The sequence below is a fragment of the Equus asinus genome, chromosome 5, assembly GCF_041296235.1.
Source record: "Equus asinus isolate D_3611 breed Donkey chromosome 5, EquAss-T2T_v2, whole genome shotgun sequence".
NCBI classification, from domain to species: domain Eukaryota; kingdom Metazoa; phylum Chordata; class Mammalia; order Perissodactyla; family Equidae; genus Equus; species Equus asinus.
In genome coordinates, this window is record NC_091794.1 from 25,371,123 (window position 1) to 25,390,300 (window position 19,178).

Sequence of the window (19,178 nt, forward strand, 5' to 3'; positions counted from 1 at the left end):
GGCCCATGGCCCACCATCTTAAAGTTCCACAGATTCCCCCCACCACGTAGACAGGCTTACTTCCTTCTCCTCCAAGACATGAGGAGCTGGTATGGAGTGGGAGTGGGGAATTGGTTCCTCATGTTCTCCAATCCACAGAGAGAAGAGTAAACAAAAGCAGGTGTTAAACATGACTTATCATGTAGGTCAATCTGTCCATCCATCCAACCTGTGTATTTCCTCACTGTGCTGGGCACTGAGGATACAGAAACGACTCAGTCCCTACATTTGCCATGCAAGAGGCCACTGTCCCACTGTTTAAGTGATGCCCGCATGAAAAATAACGTTGCACTCTGGTCTGGTTTGCTTGTTACAGAGAAAAACACACCATGAAAATATTTATTTTATTGCATCATTTTACTGACTAGAACGCCAGACTTATAGTGGATATAAGTATAAAAATAACCGAATTCTTACAAATAATACTTTGCTGCTACAGTACTGAATAATTAGTGGAGGTTGCAATTATAATACAACTTTAAATAACATTCTCATAATGGATTTAACACAATCAACCAGGGGCTAAGGTTTAAAGGTTTGCAAAGAGAAATTCAGGACAATGTGAACACTCAGAAAGTTAATATTCCAGCTACATGCTCCATTTAACCGTACATCCAGCAACACAAACATTAACAAAACTCACAGCAACCCCTGATAAAAGATCTTTTTTTAAAGAAACAGGCCAGGTAACACAGAAACCTGGGTTAGTTGCCCAGGTAGACTGGTTCCATCCCATCCCTGTCTGGTCCCATCCTTTCTACCCAAGAACTCTGCACCTAAAGTGCATTATTACATGTCCAAAAAAAATAAATAAATAAAACCAGAATCTAATATGCAAATCCTTTGAAATCACCTCTTTGAAAATGCCGAGGGGACAGAGCCAGAGTAAGACCTCTATTTAGACTGTAATTGTCCCCTTCGGTTTTCACAGGCCTTTCTGTGAGCAGTTTACACTAAATAGGATGGATTGTAACACTATTGAAAAGAGACTTTAGCACAACAAATTAACTGACATGGAATACTTTAATGTTCCTAGTATTTTAACCAGTTTCCTTCTCTGGGGATTTAAGAAAAGACAAAGAGTGAAGAACACATATTCAAAAGCCAGCTCTACAAAACTGTATCTCTGTTTCCGAAAATGCACACAAGAACCTCAGAAGGACGCTTCGTCAAGGAGGAAATGAAATGTCCCTTCTAATCCCCACAAAAGTTTTCACATAGAAAAAATATCTCTGATTTAAATAAGATACAAAACACTGAAATACTGAACTTTGCATCCTTCCTCTCTCCAAAGAAGTGCTCTAGTTTCAAAATCAGTGTCTCTTAGAACTGTGGGTCAAAATCCTAGTTTTGGGCGTGTTAGGTTTAAGTAAGCCAGGAGCAACTGGACTGACAGCTCTAGTCTCTTCAGGTGAAGTTCAGAGTTACAGGGCACTCGGGCACTTCACCAGTGGGCATGATGGGTTAACGGAGGCCCCAAAAAGCCACGTGAAAGGATGACCGTGACGTGTCTGCCCTGGGAACCTTCACATCACATCATCACTCAAAGACATTTTCCTCGGCAGCCATCCAGCCTTGTATTGCAAAGGTGCTGCCCTCCGGTTTGGGCCAACTTTAAGCGTTACCTCTTCAAGAACTTAACAGTCACGTCTTAGTTTTCGACCTCCATTGCTATCAGCCAGCTTGATGACACCATCCATTCAGCAATTTTGGCTCTAAATGACTCAGCTGCTCCTGAAAATAAACTTCTGTCAAAGGGGGAAGATTTGTCAGCATTTAAGACATTTGACTGAATATGTTCCTGACTCTGATGATGTTCACAAAAATATGCTTTCAAGATGTGGGAGCCATGGCCTTACCACGGCAACCAGGCAAAGCGGCCCTCAGATGGACGTCTAAGTCTGGCTGTGTTTGCCAAAATCTCAGGTCATCACCTTACACCTCCTGCACCCAAAGCCATGTACCACTATGCTTCTTGCTAGGCACGAGCCAGCTACTATTTTCTTATTGATGACAAGTGTCCAAGAAATATACGTGACAAGAAACCTGAAAGGACTTTTTCAAAAGGGGATTCAACATTTTTTTTGCACTTCATGTCACTAGTTTAGTTACTGCTTAACAAGATGAAGGTTCTTTCAAAAAACATTCAAAGCCCACACTCTCATGGCCTCTTTGACATTTAAAGTACAAGGGATGGTGGGGCATCTGCCAGGAAGGTGAGGCAGGGAGGTACAGTGGGAAGTGCAAGCCAGGCACAAGAGTTTGAATCCTGGCTCGGCAAGGCAAAGCGTTTATCCTCTAAAGGTTCCCCCGTCCGAGAAGTGGGCGCTCTCATGCCCTCCCCCCCCAGGGTGCAGTGGGGCCAAGTACAGAGCGTGTCCATGGGAGGAACAGTGAGATGCTAGTTGGGGCTGTCTAGACTTCCTAAATTGTCTCCAGTGCCCTGGGCTAGCTCATGGGGCAAAGGGGAAGGAGATGAGAAACAAGACCCTCTGAAGCCTAAACAAAACCCACAGATGCTGGGAGGCCAGCAGGCAAGCACCGCCTTGCTCTGAGCCACTGTGTGCTCTGGTATGCTATGGGACATATGGATCCCTTTGGCCCTGCTCTTCCCTACAGAAGTTTAAGCGTCTCATGGGCAGTTGAATGTCACGTTTCCCTTCCTCCCACCTTCCCCGAGCTGTGGGGCTCCAACGCAGGACTGTGGCACTTGTGTGTGCATGAATCCCACCTTCCAGGTGCGAGGCTGACACGGAGCACCTGGCCAGAGCTGAGAGCTTCTGCTTGCTGTGGTGCAGTCAGCCCTGTCCCCACAGTCCAGAGGTTGCGCTGCCCTACCAGTTGGTTCCCCTCAGCCCAGGCAGGAGCCTTCTGGAGGTATTAGCCCAAAGCAGGAGTGAAGCTGGCCTCTCTCTTCCTCACTCCGGTGGGCACCTGGCACTGGGGAACAGTCCTGCTGTTTCCAGCCCTTCATCTTAGACCCTCATGTTCTTGAGATGCACCTTCCCCACCCCTACGAGCCTCCTAGTAATTGCAGACATGATGTGAACGCAACCTTGCAGGGTGCCTCCTTGTTTCACAGTGAAAGAAAAACAACATTCTTAATCCACTTCACGTGCACAGAACAACATTCTTAATCCACTTCATATGCACAAAACCCATCCACAGGAATGCATTCTGGAACTCACAGGACACTCTTTTTTGGACTTTAGGATTCTTCTCTAGAATGCTTTCGGGACAGATACTTCATTTTGTGGAGCTTATAGCTTCTGGCCTTGACCCTGGGGACGATTTGTCACCTGTGAGGTCAGCTGAAGGTGGCAAACGTGTATGGCCGGGAATAGCCCCCCGCCATGGCTTTGGGTCCTGGGGATGAGTAAGGATCTGTGTCACGAGCCAGGAAGCTGGGCCCCCTGACGAGGGATCCAAGTCTGTTGGCTCAGGTGAGCTGAGGGCAGGAGCTCGAGCACTCCAGTGAGATGCAAGGCCCTGAGGCACAAAGAGCTCTTTGGTTCCACAGAGAGATGCAAGACCCACGATTTCAAAAAGGTAATAATGCTCTGAGATTTTAAAGTTGGCATCCACTGACAAAAACAGAATTCTTTTTATATCTGTCTCACGAGATGAGTGCAACTGAACCAGTAAGAGGCCTCGCACCTGACTAGCGTCCCTGCTGCAGCAGGTGGCAGTGACTGGGGGAGGCCACGGGACACAGGAGTTCGCACTTCAAACTGTTCAGACGAGGATGACATAACAATACGGATGAAATACACTCTGAACAGATTAGAGACCCTTGAAGAAACAACCACGCCCACGACAGAGCTGTTCCCAGAGGCTGCACCATTTCCAGAAATGTGGGTGCCACTGAGCTCCAAGCTTCAGGGTGGGAACAATCCTTTTACCTGTGTTCTCTTCACTTCATCCCAAACCAGGATGTTTTAAGAGCAGATGACGAGAACAATCACAGTTCCACAGAAAGCGGTTAAAGACACTGAGCACTGGATACGCCCCCCCCCCCCCCCCCCCTTTACAGGACCCACGTCACAGGCACAATAAATAAGACCCGGGGAATTCCCTTCCCAAAGGCAGACTCTTGACTCCCTAACTGGCCGGGAGTCTTCAGTTCTCCAACGCTGACTTGAATTATAACCACGTTTCTGTAGGGAACTATGTAGTAGTACAAAGAGGTACAAATCACTGGACGAGAGAAAATAAGTTATTTCTTCAGTGAATAAATAGCTTTGAGTGGTCGGCTGACAGTTCACACTGAGTGTGTGGACAAGATCAGGGAAAGAGTCAAAGATGCCGCACTAGCAGGTAGGCAGACTCACGTGTGGTTCTACCCCAGCTCCCTCAGGAGTCCACACAGCTTCCTAAAGCACTGGTGTTTTGGGAAACCCAACTTGCCTATTCTGCCCACTCCTCTGAGCACATTCAGCTGCAGCGACTACATCATGCTACTTTCCTTTAGTGGTGAAATACCAGCTGAGACCCAACCTGCATTCAGCTTTCCACTTCTACTCCATACGAAGCAGCCTCGGCCTCAAAGATGGAGGTCAGTGTCCCCGGCACCAAGCAATGTCCTCAGGGATGCCAAGCGCCCCACCGCCTGCGGCTCTGTCAAGCTTCCACCGGGGCCGTCGCCCAGCGCCAGCGCCCTCTACTGCCTGCTGGGCCTCTCCATGGGGCCGCTGGATGCCTTGAGCTAAAACCAAAGGGAAGTGGTTTTGCCCTGATCCAGACTTATTTGAATAAGTGAGATTTAACTGCAAAGGGAAAAAAGAATCGTAAATGTGTCACTTTGACCAAAAAAAACTGGAGTTGTGTGCTGTGCCCCACAAATTTCAATTCCTCATTTTGGGGGCTGCAGCACAAGAAGACCTAGCAACATACTAAAATACTGTACGTTAACCCACAGCATCTCCAAACCTTAGGGGTATGTTTATCAACATCATCGGCTGTTGGTTAGCTTGTAGGTACTGGGCAGAAAAACAACTAAAGAGCCAGTATTTTGCTGTAAATTCATCACCAAATTGAGGCCTACGGAAGTGTCTGAGGAAAAGAGGCCTTCTGCCTGGAACAGTCTTGAAAAAAAACCCAAAAAGAGACCTCCCTACTCAGTTTACTAAAGTGCAAACTAACGAAGAACTGGGTCCTTGCCATGAAACCTAGTGATCTGCCCTCGCTAACTGTCATCCATCGACTGGTGGCCACGCGCGTCACTCAAGAGTCTCTCCTGGTACTGGCCCATGTTCACATTCACAGTAACAACGAAGGTGCCGGATGAGCAGCCTAGGGTTCCACGTCCACAGGTTCCATCTGTCCTCTTGCACGGTGTTCACGCCCCTCACGCCTGTCCCACTTTCTGCCTGCCACTCAAGTGTGGCTCCATAAATGGTGGGGGCAGCCAGTGTTTGGTGCTCCCCCCCGGGTGCAGTCCTCTGAGCAACAGGGTCCCGGGCAGTCTGCTCAGAGCAATGGGTCCCTCTCTCTTCTGCACTTAAAAGTAGTCTCTTCTCCTGCTCTCATCACTGATGAAAGATGGGTTATACTGTCCGGGGAAGATGCAAGAATGCCGTGACCCCGGCAATCCAGTGTAGGCCGGGTAGAGTCCATTTCGTTCAAGTTCAGGATTCCTTACACTTGTGGGCTGGTGGCCAAAGAGAAGAGAGAAAATGTCAATTTATCAGTCAAGGATGGGAATTTAGTAGTTTTTTTTTTTTTTAAAAAAAGAATGCTACATTTTAGTAAACCTAAGATGGAGGCAGCTATAGATAGCAGAGCAAGGTCTAACCTAGAAATCTGGACCTCCGGGTTCATCTCTTTGTAGAACCTTTGCCCATATTTTAAAAGGGGATTTAAAAAAACATTATTCAAGGGCAGCCCAGTGATTTTAGACCAACAGAGGAAAAGACCCGGGTTAATTATTATGTTGATTGTCAAGATTAATTATGTGATTATGATCTTGACTTTCTAAGAAAGTGTCTTTCTCTGTGGAGCACAAAGTCTTTAAATCCTCTCCGGCATTTCGTAGAAGGCTACTGTCCCTGCCATGAATGGCGACTGACCTTCGCAAGGTCATACGACCACCTGTTGGAGGTGGAGTCAGGACCTCAAGCAGGAGGCCAACAGCAATTCTCAGGTGTCTCGGACCAGATCCCACTCAGTGGATCGGGACTACCCATCCGATGTGCAAAAGCAGCTCCCTGGGAATGACAGGGCTGCTGTGAGGAGGCCCTTATTCAGGACCACCAGACGCAAACACTTGCCTGGCAGAAATAAAACACTAGATATTGCATATAATAAACACAAATCCTGGGGAGCCCGAAGTACCCCTGAAACCCCTGTGAGTGACAGCTCTCTCCCTCAGGGAACAGCTTCGTGCCATAGCTTAGGCTCTCCTACACGCTGCTCAGCCTATTTTTGAAATGAAGACGGGATTCGTTTCAGTTCTAGGCTATATCTATTTAAGGCACTCTCTAGCTAACGCCATGGAAACGCGCAGCGCAGTTGGGTCCTGTGACGCGGCAGGCCTATTGTTGCTAAGCGATCTCGCCAAGCTGGGCCTGACACATCCCTGGCAGAGGTGTGAGTGGCGGGCACACCTGGGTAAGATACCTCTCAGCTATGGCTGCCATTCTTAGAGTCAAAGGACTTTCCTGACAGAGACAGAACAAAGCAAAGCCCTTCTGCAGAAATATCAACGGAAGCATTTGAACCAGAGCTGAGCGGGTGCCTATGTTTATCGATCCCCTTGTTTCTTCCTGTTCTTCCTCCAGTTCCAAAGTTTGAGAGTCCACTGAAACAGCAGCTTCCTCCGCGTGAACAAACGCGCCCCTCCCATCCAAAGTCTGAGGCCTCGCGGTCAATCCCATAGCAACCAGAGGGGCTGTGGCTTCTGTCGCCGGATCGCCTAGAGCAGCTAATCCCAGAGGACGAGGTGGTTTCGTGTTTACTGCTGTGCCTCAAACAGCTCCCCACGGCCTGAGGAGTCACCTAGCATCTGTTTATTTTGCAGCTCAGATACTCTGCCTGTGTTTGCTTTCTGGCTGACGCCATGCGATGTAAAGTGAATTGGGCAGCGATGGGAGTAAGACATGGGTTATTAGAAGAAGCAAGGGTTCAACGTAGTCTCCCCTCTTTCCAAACGACACAGCCCAGGGCTGGACACAGCCAATTATTAAAGACCTACTGAGTCTATCACCTAAACCTCTGAGAAGTACTTGTTGAGGATGACACTGAATTGTTCTCTTTGTACCTTTTTTCCAATCTCCGGTTTTAACTACCCAACCACAGGAGGCAAAGCATGGCTGACCAGAGATAAAAATGAAGGGCCAAAGGCCAAACATCGCTAAGTTCTTTCTCTCTCTTTCAGTTTCCCAGCCTATAACTTTAAAGCAAGTTCAGTAACCGGTGGGTTACTGCTACAACCCCATAAAAGTAATGTGCTCTGCAGAAACACCCTTCATATCTCAATGTTGAAACTAATAAATACCAAGCAAAGAGATGGTAAGGAAACTGAATATGAAGTTACGTGAAGAAGAGGCTCATGCAGTCATTCTCTTTAACCATTAATTAGCTGTAGTGGTTTCACTACAACAAAACAGACTCCTTTTACTTCACAGAGAAAACTGGAGCCTTGAGGTCGCCCTGGCACGGGATACACACCGAGTAATACACATCTGTCATCTGGAGGAGGTTTTTGGTGCTTCCATTCTCATGCATCTCAATGGCTTCTCGGCCCCACTCTTGTGAGCGAGGGTTCTTGGGGTACTCAGCATATGGGGACATTTGGAAATCCCCACTTTTGAAGATGAGTTTGCTGATGTCATTTTTATTCTTTCTGTGGGGTAAAAAATATTTGAAACAATGTAAATGAATGAATTCTGGAAGAAATGGTATTTGTGAAAGCACGATCCATTACTTTACAAAGTAAATTAGACTCAAAGCTACCATTATATTTCTTTGGAGCTGTCCACCGAGGAATGTTATTATTTTCAGTATTTGCCTAAAACAAGTAAAATTTGCAATGAGATGCAAAAAAAATCTTCCAACTCAAAGGGACAGGTTAGAGAGGCAGAGAGGACAAACACAGCTGCAGGGAAGGAGAGGCAGATGCTCCTGGGGGATGGAGATTGCTGCATCTTGGGGGCAGCCCGGGAAACAGGAGTTAGAAATTCCCAGAAGGCTGGAGCTGGAAGGGCTTTCAGGATTCTATCTATCTATCTATCTACCTATCTATCTACCTATCTATCTATCTATCTATTTATTGAGGAAGATTAGCCCTGAGCTAACATCTGCTGCCAATCCTCCTCTTTTGGTTGAGAAAGACTGGCCCTGAGCTAACATCTGTGTCCATCTTCCTCTACTTTATATGTGGGACGCCTGCCACAGTACAGCTTGCCAAGCAGTGCCATGTCCTCACCGGGATCCGAACCACTGAACCCCGGACCAGTGAAGCGGAACGTGCGCCCTTAACCGCTGAGCTACTGGGCCGGCGCGGCAAGGTTCTTTAGTCTAGTGGTTCCCAACCTACTTGAGCATCAGAATTGACACAGAAGCTTCTAGGTCTCACCTAGATTTACTAAAACAGCAGCTCTGGGGATGGGGCAACTCTGGCTTTGTGATGACTTGTTCCCTGGGTCACATTTTGCTACTAGCAAAGCTGGGACTAAAACTGAGGCCTCCACCCCCAGCCAGTGCTCTTTTACTGTAGGAAGCAACTTCATAAACCATGAAAACCAGACCTTTTGTTTTGTTTGCAAAATGCACCTGTTTGCAGACCTGTACATATTCTCATTTCAGCGGATTGGGGAAACCCTAGAACAAGCTCCCGTCTATGATGGTTCACTGACTGGAAAATTCACCCATCTAATGGGCCTGGGGTCAGGTATGTTCAGTCATATCTGCCCCAGGTAACAGAATCTGAAGTTTCTTCCTTCTACTTCACTTTCCCATAAGTAAACTTTTCTGGGGAAAGTTTCAAATGATTCAGGGTCATAAAACCAAATGTCCAGCATGTGGCTTAGGCACTGTCCCTCCTTGCAAGTTCAGAACAGACCTGCCACTGTGCTGCTCCCTGGAGGGTGGGCATCCGGTCTCAAACAATGACTTACTAATTCACAAGTACCTTCCATTCCCAGTGACCAAGAGTCACAGGCCTCTTCCCCTGGTACAGGACACTTAGCAAATATGAGGCTTACGTCCCTTGGGCACTCAGGTTTTACCTCTCTTCTTCTAGTCTCATACCCAGAATTTTATTTCCACTCATGTAGTTTATCTTTGATGATCTGATGGCAACTTTGTGAATAATGGCAAACGCTGTACCATGAGGCCTGCTTTCCCGAATGGGTAGTTAGGGCAAATTGTTCTCTGCAGACTTACTGGAGACAGAGGACATCTGATAACGTCCCTCACAGCAATGGTTGAAGATAACTTGCTATTTGGTAGGTTCCCTCCATCTGTTATGTCGGGATAATTGCCACCATTTATTATCATCTAAGTCAAAGGTCATAATTTTCCCTTATCTGAACATATAATCACAGAGAAAGGGGATCAGCTTCTTCCTTTCGCTTCCTTTTTCAGTAGAAACCCAATCCCACTGGCTTCCAGGAAGCTCAGAGCTAACTATACTGCTGAATATCTGTTTATCCCACATGCCTGCTACAACTTCTCGACTGCTAAAATATGTCAGGTAACCCCTTTCATCTTTGTCTGTTTCTTAATTTGCCCATTTAAAGTGTACAAGTTAATGGTTTCTAGTATATTCACAGTTGTGCGACCATCATCACAGTCAATTTTTAGAACAGTTTCATCACCCCAAAAAGAAGTCCCATACTTAGCCATTACTCCCAATTCTCCCTGCTGCCCGCCAAGCCCAAGGCAACCACTAGTCTACTTTCTGTCTCTATTAGATTTGCCTATTTTGGACATTTCATATAAATGGAATCATACAATAGGTGGTCTTTTGTGACTGGCTTATTTCACTTAGCATAATATTTTCAAGGTTCATGCACTTTATAGCATGTAGCAGGATGTTATTCTTTTTAATGGCTGAATAATATTCCATGGTATAGATATATCACATTTTGTTTATTCATCAGTTGATGGATATCACACTTTGTTTATCTATTCATCGGTTGATGGATAGTGGGGTTATTTTCACCTTTTGGCTATTATGAACTTTCATGTACATGTTTCTGTGTGGACATGTGTTTCCATTTCTCTTGGAAGACAGGTAAGAGTGCAAGTGCTGGGTGAAATGGCAACTCTGTTTAACTTTCGGAAGCGCTGCCAGACTTCTTCAAAGTGGTCGCACCATTTCACATTTCCACCAGCAGTGTATGAGCATTCTAATTTTTCCATATCCTCACCAACACTTGTACTTTTCTTTTTTTTTTTTTAATAGCCATCTTAGTGGGTGTGAAGCAGTGTCTCATGGCGGTTTTGATTGCATTTCCCTGATGGCTAATGATGCTGAGTATCCTTTCACGTGCCTACTGGCTGTCTGTATATCTTCTTTGGGGAAATCCCTATTCACGAAGTTTGCCCATTTTTAAATGGGGCTGCCTTTTTACTATTGAGTTGTAAGAGTTCTTTATATATTCTAGATACAAGTGCCTTACTAGACATATGATTTTCAAATACCGCCTCCCATTCTGTGCATTGTCTTTTTACTTTCTTGACAGTCTTTGAAGCAGAGAAGTTTTTAACTCTGAGGAAATCTAATCTATCTCTTTTTGGTTTCTTATGTTTTTGGATATTCTTTTCTAATAAAGAATAAAGTCCCATTTGCTGTCCTTTTCTTTCCTCAAAGGCACTCCCTATCATGAATTTCTCTTTCTCCTTTTTTTAATGGTTCAGTCACATATTATGATTTAATATTGTAAACCACCCCAAATATTGTTTAAAAGAGTAAAAACTGGCCGTTGCTCAGCACAGGCAAAGAAACAATTAGAACGTGAATTCCCGTCACTCACCTGCAACAGGTGACAATCAGCGCAATGCCCAGGATGAGCAGGAGCCCGCCTCCGGCTGCTGCAATCACCACGGTGATGAGCTGATAGGCTGCACAAGTGGACAGCAAGGGAGAGGGAACGAATAAACAAATGAATACGTAGGAATGCCTCCCCACCACACCCCACGCAGCACCTCGGCTGGTGACCTCCCCTTTCATTTCCCGGGCCCCAGGCAAGGGATCCTCAGAGGCGCCTCCACATTTTCTCTGTTGAAGGGTAGCAGAATAGGCCACCCCAACATATTCCTCTCTGGTGTATTTACTGTTTTAAGCTGATTATTTTTGAGAAACTAGGGACCCAGCAGAAGCTCTGAAAACAGAGTGGAAGTTACCCTTTTGTAAGATTTTCATTAGAAAGGCAGCCTGACCAGGAAGAGAGCTGGTACCAAAGATAACTTTTCACCTGAGAGACGTGTCTGCCAGGCAGGGCCGCCTCTGTTTACCAGCATCTCCTCCTCTCAGCTTCCCACGAATCGCCTTCCTGCCTCTGAAGCCCCAGCCCCCTACGAGCACGTTTGACATTCTTTGGCAGTCAGATTACTGGAAACTTGTGGTGAGCTTATGGACAACACAAGCCACAGATCTTTTTTTCTCATACCTGCTGTCAAGTCAGTTCATGAACTACAGCTAAACTTTTGGACCTAAGTACTGACTTTAGATTCATTACGAGGCCATGTGATGATGTCCAAGTCCACGGGATTTGAATCAATACCTATTGTAATGTTTACTGATCTGTAGGCGCTCTGAATGTCTGTCTATCAAGGTGAGAGAGAAGGCAATGAGTGTTGTGTTAGGTTTGTCTCTCATCCTTCCTCCTTTGAAGAGATTCTCCAGAATGATGAACTCGGAATTCTTAGTTTTACTTTCTCTCTGACATTTGTTGACATTTCATAGTCTTTCCCAAGCAATGGCTCTATCTTTTCTTTATTCTTCTTGTGGTTTGATCACAAGTTGATGTTGCTGTCATTGTTGTTGGCATTTTTCATTAAACCAACGCATTCTGGGCCTTAGCCTTTCCTATAAGCTATATTTGTTCTTGCTTACATGCGTATTTGGATGGAATCTACTGGACTGTCTGCTTAGCCAACCCCCTTCTGTAAACTGTTCACCCTGCTCCATGTGCAGGTTACGGTGGGCATGGTCATGCTTGTACATGTAACCCCCTCCCCTGGCCACAGCGCATTGGTCTGGGAGTAAACACATGATCCAAGCTGGATCAATTAGTTCCTTCCCAGGAATGTCAATGTGGGAAAGAGAGAGACAACCTTCTCTTTCAAAATGGCTGAACGAGTGACTCACACTCGAAGCTGTCTGGCGAGCCTATTTTCCATCATGTTGTCTTGTAGGGAAACACTCGTGATGCGGGAATGCCACGACATACCCCAGAATCCTTCCAATAAACTGTCTTTGTTCCTCAAGCTAGCTAAGGCTATTTAGTCCAGAAGAGCCTTTGTCAACGGTGATATTGCGATTTGTAAGTAATATACATCGGGTCTTTGTCCTCCCTCGCAGAGTTCCTAAAACCCCTGGAATTTCCTAAGTGTCGAGAGCAGAAAAGGTGTCTTTTGTTATGTTAATGGTGACTTTGGCAAGCCCCTGGGTAACCTACCGATGAAGGCTGGTTGCTAGGGGGAACCAACCACGTGATCAGAGCAGTGGGATTTTCAGTCCCCTCTCTGACCTCCAGGCAAGGGAGAGGGCCTGGAGACTAAGTTCAATCACCCATGGCAGATGATTTAATTATCATGCCTGTGTAATGAAGTGTCCATAAAAACCCAAAAGATGGGGTTTGGAGAGCTTCCAGGTTGGTGAACACACAGAGATGGGGGAGAGTGCTGTGCTGGGAGAGGGCATGGAAGCTCTAAGCCCTTTCCTGAAACCTTGCCCTACGCATCTCTTCTGTCTAGCTGTTTCTGAGTTATATCCTTTCATAATAAACCAGTAATCTAGCGAGCAAAATGTCTCCCGAGTCCTGTGAGCCACTAGAGCAAATTAATTGAATCAAGGTGGGGGTCATTGAAACCTCCGATCAGAAGCATAGGTGATGACCTGGACTTACAAACAGTGTCGGATGGGGGACGGGGCAGCCTGATGACTGAGCCCTTAACTTGTGGGGTCTCCCTGGAGACAGTGTCAGAATTGAGTTAATTGCTTGGTGATGTGGAGAAAACACACAGCAGAATTGGTGTCAGAATCATATAAACCAATACACTTTCCTTTAAAACTCTTAAACTCATTACAGACCCTTCCGAGCAGCCACATTAGTTTTATTTTAAAATTCACTCAGTTCTCCCCATTTTTCCCTCATTGATCAGGCTCATTAGTGATGTATGATTAAAATTTTGCCTTTTATTGATTTGATTTTATTTTGGTGAGGAAGATTGGCTCTGAGCTACCATCTGTGCCAATCCTCCTCCATTTTGTATGCGGGATACCACCACAGCATGGCTTGATGAGTGGCGTGTAGATCCGCACCCAGGATCTGAACCTGCAAACCCCAGGCCACTGAAGTGGAGCCTGCAAACTTAATCGCTATGCCACCAGGCCGGGCCCAGAATTTTGCCTTTTAAATCTTCCCACTCCTCTTGCATCATCTTTCCTTTAGAATCTCTTTTCACAGCATTCTTTTTTTCCTCTCTGTACCTTTCGAAATTTGCCTTCCTCACGTCTTCAGGCTGTTTGTGAACATACCTAACAGGGGGTACAGAGCAACAGTCCCCTCTCCCCAAGCCCTGCTTCCTTTCCCTTCCAACATGAAGTGAGGCCCGTCAACACTGAGTGAGATGCTTGCTCTTAGCTGGATGAGACTTCCACTGACTTCTGGATAGTTAATTATCTCTTCTTCCTCCTAAGCAGTTTAGTGCTGTCTTCCTGGATGTTTGCTATGAGTGACTCCTGCCAACACACAGCATCTCCACTGGTATGAATTTTTTTAAACTCAATGTAACAACAAGTTTAATAGCATTACACGATACTATACACCTGCCACCGGACTAGGGGTTGGGGTGGGGAGACAATGCAGATGATCTTTAAGTTGAATGTTCTGGTTTCACTGGAAGAGGAGGAAGAGGGCCACACATGAGGAAAAGTGGCTCTACATCCTTGCTGGCCGGGCTGAGAGGCTAGTGGGGAAGGAGGCTCCACTGGAGAGATGCAGAATATTTGAAAGGAAAGGATGACCTAGAAAAGGGCATGTTGTGAACAAGAAAGAGGGATGGAAAAAAATGTCTGCAGCCAGAAAAAGGTAATCTAGGAAAATTATGTGAGCTCTGTAATCACAAAGTGACAATAACCACAAAACAGAAAAAATGACTTAGAGGATGGGACTATAAAAAAAGATTTTAAATAAGTAATAAGAGGGGAATGGTTAAGTAAATTATGGTATATCCGCAAGGTAGAACTCCACAGAACTATCAAAAGTGACATTATAAAATTACGTAAATGAAAACACTGCACAGTTCACTAGGTTTAAAAGCAGGTTACAAAAAAGTATTTTCTGTGTGATCCAGTTTCTATTGAAAAGATACACACACACACACCTCTGGTATAGCGCTTCCTAAACTTTAATACATATACAAATCTGCATATTAACCAAATCTAGGGGTCTGGTTAAAGTTCAGATTCTGATTCAGTAAGTCCGGAGTCGAGAGGCCTGAGACTCTGTACTTGCAAACAGTTCTTAGGTGATGCTGCTGGTCCATGGATCACACTTGGTAGCGAGGATACATAGGTACAAGGATACCAGGGTATTAACAGTGATGTTTAATGGGTGAAGAGACTGTTTAGTTTTCTTCTTCCCTTAAGCTATATCTATTTTATAATTAATTTGGGTCAACAAAAGGAAAATTAACGGGTATGGGTTGTTTTGTGCTATGAAAAAACAAAATGCATTTACTGTAAAAAGAGAAAAGAGGGGCCGGCCTGGTGGTACGGCAGTTAAGTTTTCATGTTCCACTTTGGCGGCCTGGGGTTCGCCAGTTCAGATCCCGGGTGTGGACATGGCACTGATTGGCAGGCCATGCTGTGGCGGGCATCCCACATATAAAGTAGAGGAAGATGGGCACGGATGTTAGCTCAGGGCCAGTCTTCCTCAGCCAAAAGAGAAGGATTGGTAGCAGATGTTAGCTCAGGGCTAATCTTCTTCAAAAAAAAAAAAAGAAAGAAAGAAAACTGAAAAAATAAAAAGTAAATAAAAAGAGAAAAGAGGTGAAGCAAACCAAGATGTCATGGGAGATCTTACAATGTGACATTCACGCCCAGGAACGTACACCTGAAGAAAGGCTGGGGGCGGGGGAGGCGGGGGCATCTCTGATATCAAATCTGTAAGAGAATTCTGGGGCTATTGGACAAGTGGGAGAAGAAGACAGAATTGTTGGAGTCTGCAGTATAAACAGAGTCATATTTTACATGGAAAGAAATGAAAAGGAGAGCAGTGATAAGACAGGTACAGATCTCAGCTGCCAGATGTAGGTGGCCTGCCAGGTACATAGGGAAGTCCAGCTGGGCCAGCACTACCTCAGGGCCTAAAGGACTTGAGAGAAGGGCTCGTCCTGCTCTCTCCAGTGTGAAGGATAGTCTCTGTAAGGAGTAAGGAGTGAAACCTGGGCACAACTAGAAAGCTAACAGGAACTTTTAGAAAGGCAGGTCATAGGTTATATCCAAACTCAGAACACAGTGGAGATGGATGGCTCCCAGGATTATAGGAGTGAGGGAAAAATCTCAAGACCATGTGCTCAGCTGGACAAAGCTGGGCTCCCGTCTCATCGGGCGTGGGTAGAGTGTGTGCCCCAAGAAGTCTGCATAGAGACAAGCATTTCTTGCCTACAAAACATCCAACCTGAGCCGCAGCCCCAAGAAGGCACTTACTGTCTTGGTGGAAATAGCAGAAGTGACAGCAGTGGGTGGTCAGGGCCCTGCTATTTGGCACATAACTCTGAGTGACAAGCCACAGACTTCACTGGGCATTATTACCACAGATGGGGATGAGATTCAGGTGTTCCCATTTCTTCATCAATACCCACGGCCAGTCTGAGACCTCAGAGAAAGGGGTAGGCGGCAGGGGGTGTCTATTATCAGCCACTATGAACCACTTTGCAACGCTAAAACTGACACAGATGTCAAAATCATCAAGTGATATTCACACACCGCCACAGAGTTGTTAACAAGTCACCAACAAAAGGTGGCGAGGAGCTAGCTAGCCATCCAGACAGGAGTCTGCCCTCTGCTGGACATAATGATGGTGACTTGGAAAAATGGGGAGGAAAAGATCACGGAGAAATCCTGGCTACTTTCCGGACTCCACAAACACAAAGTGGAGACACAGGAACTCACAGAACAGCCGGTGGATGTGGGAGTATATCCAGGCATATATAGTATTTCATGATCTCTGAAGAAAAATCACTAAATGCCACTGAGAACAATGCCCTGCAGCTCACTCCCCTTTCTTCAACTTTTATAGGGTTTCCCCTGTATCCATCTTCCCTCTGTGGATCACGCTTCCATTCACTGAGAAATATGAAGCACTTTCTGGTAAAACCTATTCAGAGGGATGCTTGACCAAAGTAAGTCTGAGGCACTGGCTCGACCTGTGAGAGGCCTGTCAGGGCTGAGGCCCCAGGAGGACTTTGCATATGGCATCTCTCGCCTCCTGCTCCCTGCTCACCTCAGAGCCGACCAGACCTCCACACTCCTCGCCTGTCTCACTCACTCTCTCCTTGCCTTCTGATGGGATTGTATTCAGATAAGTTTCTTGCACAAGTGGTACAGCTCTGCTGCACCTTCCTAGCTCCCTCAAATTACTCTGAAGCCATCCTCCATGATATTAGTTAAGCCTCTGTTTTTAATACTTGGAATGTCTTAAGATAAGGTTCCCAGGCTTGTGGTGCAATCGCTACTGTTGTAGCCACAGGCCCTCTAAGACCAGTTCAACTGACCCCATCTTATCAACAGAGTAGTTAAGAGAGGTTTTTCTGGAACTCAGAAACGACCCCTTGTCCATTTCAGGCTGGTTGAGATCACCAACCCATCAACTGGCCTGCGCAAGTGCCCAATAAGTGACCCTTTTGACATTGAGGGGCTGAAAACTCCACCCTCAGATCATGATAACATCACGGTTTGTGAGCACGCGCCTATAAAGAGCCATGAAGCTTGACTACGCTCGCACAGACCATCAATTACCTCACTTCTCCTCACCGCCAGTCATCTATCTCCACACTTCAGACTGCCCTGCCCTTCATCCCATAAATTTTGCCCCAAGCCCTGGATCAGGGAGACAGATCTCAGAGCTCACACCTCCTGTCTCTGTGCAGATCGACCTTGCAATAAAGCCTTTCTTCCCTCAAAAGCCGGTGTGACACAGTGTTGGATTCTGGGCACATTGGGTGGCGAGCCCTTGCTCCGTAACACTGTCAGCCCTGAAACTCTCCCTTCCAAAAGACTGTGCCGTTTAGTTCTAGTATCCCGGCATTGGTGAACACGTCTCAAATATCTTCAATGTTTTGTCTGACTCTTCAGCCTCCTTCTTGCACATGGGAAAGACCCAGGCTGTCTTTGGTCAGTTTGTGTGCAGCAACCCCGTTCTCTGAGCGGTTTAACGGTGCGCTATGGTTCGGTTCTGGTTACGAGCGAGGAGTGAGTCACACCACAAGGTGAGCAGAGGCATCTCTGTACCCCAGGCAGCCCCTTTAAAGCACAGATACCTTCCTGAACACAAAGGTACAATGACCCTGAGCCAGCTGAGAAACTGGCTTGTCTAAACAGTGATTTTCAGGAGAGCACCTATCCTGCTACCCAGACAGTTTTATAGAAGCCAAACCTCCAAAAAACTGAAGCCTACTCTTTTAAGCGCTGACACCTAAAAAGAATTTTAACTACTTTTTAACTTTTAAAAAATGTAAAGTATGATGACTTTATCACCTTATTAAACTGAGTACCTGTGATATTGTGATATATTAAGAAATATCTGTCTGGTCTTTGTTCCCAGCTCCTGGCATAAGAGCTTCTAAAACCTTTGGAATTTCTGAGCAATGGGGGTGAGGGGAGCATCTTTTGTTATTCATAACGGGCCCCTTTAAATTGTCCCTGAGTTTATGCTAATGAAGCGACTCTTGGAGGATGAGGGCTGGTTGCCAGAGAAACGAAACGTCATTAGAGGGTTGGAACTTTCAGCCCCACCCCTGGACCTCAATGGCCAATGATGTAATCAGTCAATACCACGTGATGGAGCCTCCAAAAAACCCCTAAATGACGGAGTTCAGAGAAATTCTGGGTTGATGAACACAGAAAGGTGCTGGGACAATGGTGTGCCCAAAAGGGCATGGAAGCCCCGAGCATCCCCTCAGTACCTTGCCCTATGCAACACTTCCATTTGGCTGTTCTTGAGATGCGTCCTTTATAATAAACCAACAATAGTAAGTAAAAGTGCCTTCCTGAGTTCTGGGAGCTGTTCTAGCAAATGATTGAAGCTGAGGAGGGCGTCATGGGAACCCCTGATTTATAGCTGGCTGGTCAGAAGTACTGGAGGCCTGGACTTGGGATTGGTGTCTGAAGTAGGGGCCGTCCTGTGGGGCTGAGCCCTTAACTTGTGGGTTCTGACACTAACTCTGGATAGTTAGTGTCAGAGTTGCTTGGTGTGAGGAAAAATCCCACACATTTGGTGTGAGAAGCATTGTGAGTAAAAACCGGGTCATATAACTGGGTAACAGTAACAGGGAACACCATTTGGTGTGTTCATCTATGACTCTGGTCCATCATAACAAACACCTGTGCTTAAATGGCTTTATGGCACCAGGCATCCTTAAGGACTACTAAAGAGTATACAGTTGTTTATTCCACCACTCAGTGGCCTCCGGTTATGCTTTTTTTTTTTTTTTTTTTGGTGAGGAAGATTGGCCCTGAGCTAACATCTATTGCCAATCCTCCTCTTTTTGCTTGAGGAAGATTGTTGCTGAGCTAACATCTGTGCCAATCTTCTTCTATGTTGTGTGTGGGATGCTGCCACAGCATGGCTTGATGAGTGGTGTGTAGGTCCACACCTGGGACCCAAACCTGTGAACCTGGGCCGCCGAAGTAGAGCGCACGACTTTAACCATTATGCCACCAGGCCGGCCCCAAGGTTGCTATT

General features: G+C 46.0%; 1 protein-coding gene across 2 annotated transcripts in view; it reads right to left on the reverse strand.

The window, feature by feature from the left end:
• Nucleotides 1–369: 369 nt before the first annotated feature.
• HEG1 (heart development protein with EGF like domains 1) overlaps nt 370–19,178 on the reverse strand; it is an 85,576-nt gene continuing 66,767 nt past the window's right edge. For both annotated transcript variants that reach the window (XM_070509014.1, XM_070509013.1), the window contains 3 exons: nt 11,019–11,106; nt 7,708–7,882; nt 370–5,689 (listed from right to left, as the gene is read on the reverse strand). In XM_070509014.1, coding sequence (XP_070365115.1) covers nt 5,540–5,689; nt 7,708–7,882; nt 11,019–11,106 — 413 coding nt within the window. In that variant the 3' untranslated portion in view covers nt 370–5,539. The remainder of the gene's footprint in view (nt 5,690–7,707; nt 7,883–11,018; nt 11,107–19,178) is intronic.